The 2,576-nt window shown below is 47.9% G+C and overlaps 1 protein-coding gene across 9 annotated transcripts in view; it reads left to right on the top strand.

Moving 5' to 3' along the window:
• The first annotated feature begins 205 nt into the window (after nucleotides 1–205).
• Nucleotides 206–2,576, top strand: part of Taf1 (TATA-box binding protein associated factor 1) — a 70,624-nt gene continuing 68,253 nt past the window's right edge. For 5 of the 9 annotated variants that reach the window (XM_026784766.1, XM_026784765.1, XM_026784768.1 and 2 more), the window contains exons 1-3: nucleotides 207–431; nucleotides 1,062–1,176; nucleotides 1,314–1,430. In XM_026784766.1, coding sequence (XP_026640567.1) covers nucleotides 255–431; nucleotides 1,062–1,176; nucleotides 1,314–1,430 — 409 coding nt within the window. In that variant the 5' untranslated portion in view covers nucleotides 207–254. Of the gene's footprint in view, nucleotides 432–1,061; nucleotides 1,177–1,313; nucleotides 1,431–2,576 lie in introns of all 9 variants that reach the window. The other 4 variants (XM_005358564.2, XM_005358563.2, XM_005358562.3 and 1 more) reach the window with 2 other exon arrangements.

Genomic DNA, 2,576 nt, shown 5'->3' with positions numbered 1-2,576 from the left:
CCTAGCAACAAGAACGCGCGCTGACAATGGGCGGGACCGAACGGTCCCTTTGGCCAATCGCTTTCCACTTTCCCAGCCTCTGTTCCTGGGTGGACCAATCAAAAACAGCTAGTGCAGTAGTCTTCCTGAACCTCCGTTCTCGAGCGACTGTCCTGCCCTTCCGGTTTTTTTCTGCGCAACATCCGCTAGAATCTGGTAGGGTCAGAGAGCCGGCCTAGTCACTACCGTGCGACTGACGTACTTGTTTCCGGCCCATGGGGCCAGGCTGGCCTTCGCTGCTGCCCACAGCCGGTGCCGGCCAGCCTGCTGCCATGTCAGACACAGACAGCGATGAAGATTCCTCCGGAGGAGGCCCATTTTCTTTAACCGGGTTCCTCTTCGGCAACATCAATGGAGCCGGGCAGCTGGAGGGCGAAAGCGTCTTGGACGATGTGAGGCGTGGGCGTGAGGCGGAGGGGGGTGCTGCTGGGGAGAACCGGAGGCGTGGCGGGCGACTGTTTAGGAATCGGTGAGAGAGGGTGTTTTAGCCCGTTCTCGGGGCCCAGAGCATCCCCTTCTCTTGGGTTTGAGGAGTAGCGGAGAGAGAGGCGAGAGCGAAAGCACTCCCGAGAGCGCGCGCTCAACTCCGAGGAGAGAGGAGGAGAAGAGGGGAAAACGGCTAAGTACCTGTCACGGACGCCGAGGTGTTTGGTTTGTACTAGGTTCAACTATTATATACCCCACTTGCCTGGTGGGGTATATAATAGTTGACCTAGTACAGTTATCTGAACCGTTCCCGTGTGAGATATTGAAGAAGTCTTGGAACTCTGTTTTCCTGGCTTCCTCCGTTGATCGGGAGTGGCTTCAGAGCCAAGGCTATGGATGGAACCTGTGGAGTTTGGATCGGATCTCTGTGCAGCTTAAGTTTCCTGGACATTTCTTGCATGTGATGTCCCTTTGAGCACATTGTGAAGTCATGTTTCAGATGGATTTGTGACTGTCATGAGCAAGGGAAATTCACCTTTGTGCCGGACCTTCAGGTTTAGTTGTGTCTTTCGACAAGCATGCTCTCCCTTTTTCAGGAGTGTAAGAAACACCTTGCCGGCCTGGGGGCTTTGGGTCTGGGCAGCCTCATCACTGAACTCACAGCAAATGAAGAACTGACTGCAGCTGAGGGTACCCTGGTAACCGATGAAGGTGAAGTGTGGGCCCTGAGGAGGGCCGTGCGGGGCAGGGGAGGAGGCTAGCTTTTGTCCACTTACATCTATGTGGGAATTATCTACGGATGTGAGAATTCCTTGCTTTTTCTTGAGCTGTCTCTTTTCTGTCCTTAGGCTGGATTCAGAGTAGAGAAGATGCTGTAGACTACTCAGACATCAATGAGGTGGCAGAAGATGAAAGCCGAAGATATCAGCAGACGATGGGGAGCTTGCAACCTCTTTGTCACTCGGGTGAGTCTTTTTTTTTTGGTTTTTTTTTTTTTTGTGACAGGGTCTCTCTGCATAGCCCTGCCTGCTCTGGAACTCGCTAGGTATACCAGGATGGTCTAGAACGCATAGAGATCCACCTGCTTCTGCTTCCTTTGTGCTGGAATTAAAGGTGTTCCCCACTATGCCCAGCATTCTTTAATGTTGTAGAATTAGTAGTGTAGTGAATTTGCTTCCTGGATAAATCTGTTTGGGCCTCTGATGTCTGTGCTTGATCTTTGTCATTGTTCTTTACTGTCTGTGCATTTGTTTTGTCTGCTATTCCCATTGTCAATTCAGTACAAGTAATAGGTATTCTCTTTTACCAAACTCAGGCCTTTATTCTCATACTCTTCAGTCTCAAATTGTCGGCTGATAACAAGGGTAATATTTGATCTTTTTTTTTGTTGCTGTTTTACTTTTTTTTTTTAGAGACAGGCTTTCTTAGCTGTGGAGCCAGTCCTGGAACTTGCTCTATAGACCAGACTGGCCTCAAACTCAAAGAGATCCGCCTGCCTCTGCCTCCTGAGTGCTGGGATTAAAGGCGTGTGCCACCACTGCCTGGCATCATTTGATCTTTTTAAGTGCCAGTAGGTTTGAGATACTATTAGATGGTCTTGAAAGTGAGTGACCAAAACAAACCCAGTCTTTGCCCTTAAAGAGTTTATAGATTAAGAAGGATTAGTTTACAGTCTCATGTCAATGAGCAACTCATTCCCCTAATACATTTTTTCTTCCTCATAATTTAAAGGTTTCCTCAGCTATATTTTAGAATTAAAATCCCAGAATTGGAACAGGTCTGTCTGTTTTGCCTCTGCCTTCAGAGTGCTAGAGTTAGTCTTCTTTAAATACATTTTTATTGATATTTATTGAGCTCTACATTTTTCTCTGCCCCCTCCCTCTCCCCTCCCTCCTTCAGCCCTCCCCCAAGGTGCCCATGCTCCCAATTTACTCTGGAGATCTTGTCTTTTTCTACTTTCTACTTCCCATGTAGATTAGATCTATGTAAGTCTCTCTTAGTGTCCGCATTGTTGTCTAAGTTCTCTGGGATTGTGGTTTGTAGGCTGGTTTTCTTTGCTTTATGTTTAAAAGCCACCTATGAGTGAGTACATGTGATAATTGTCTTTCTGT

The sequence above is a fragment of the Microtus ochrogaster genome, chromosome X, assembly GCF_000317375.1.
Source record: "Microtus ochrogaster isolate Prairie Vole_2 chromosome X, MicOch1.0, whole genome shotgun sequence".
Classification (NCBI taxonomy): Eukaryota; Metazoa; Chordata; class Mammalia; order Rodentia; family Cricetidae; genus Microtus; species Microtus ochrogaster.
Note: the sequence above shows the minus strand (reverse complement) of the source record. Positions and strands in the feature narration are given on the sequence as shown.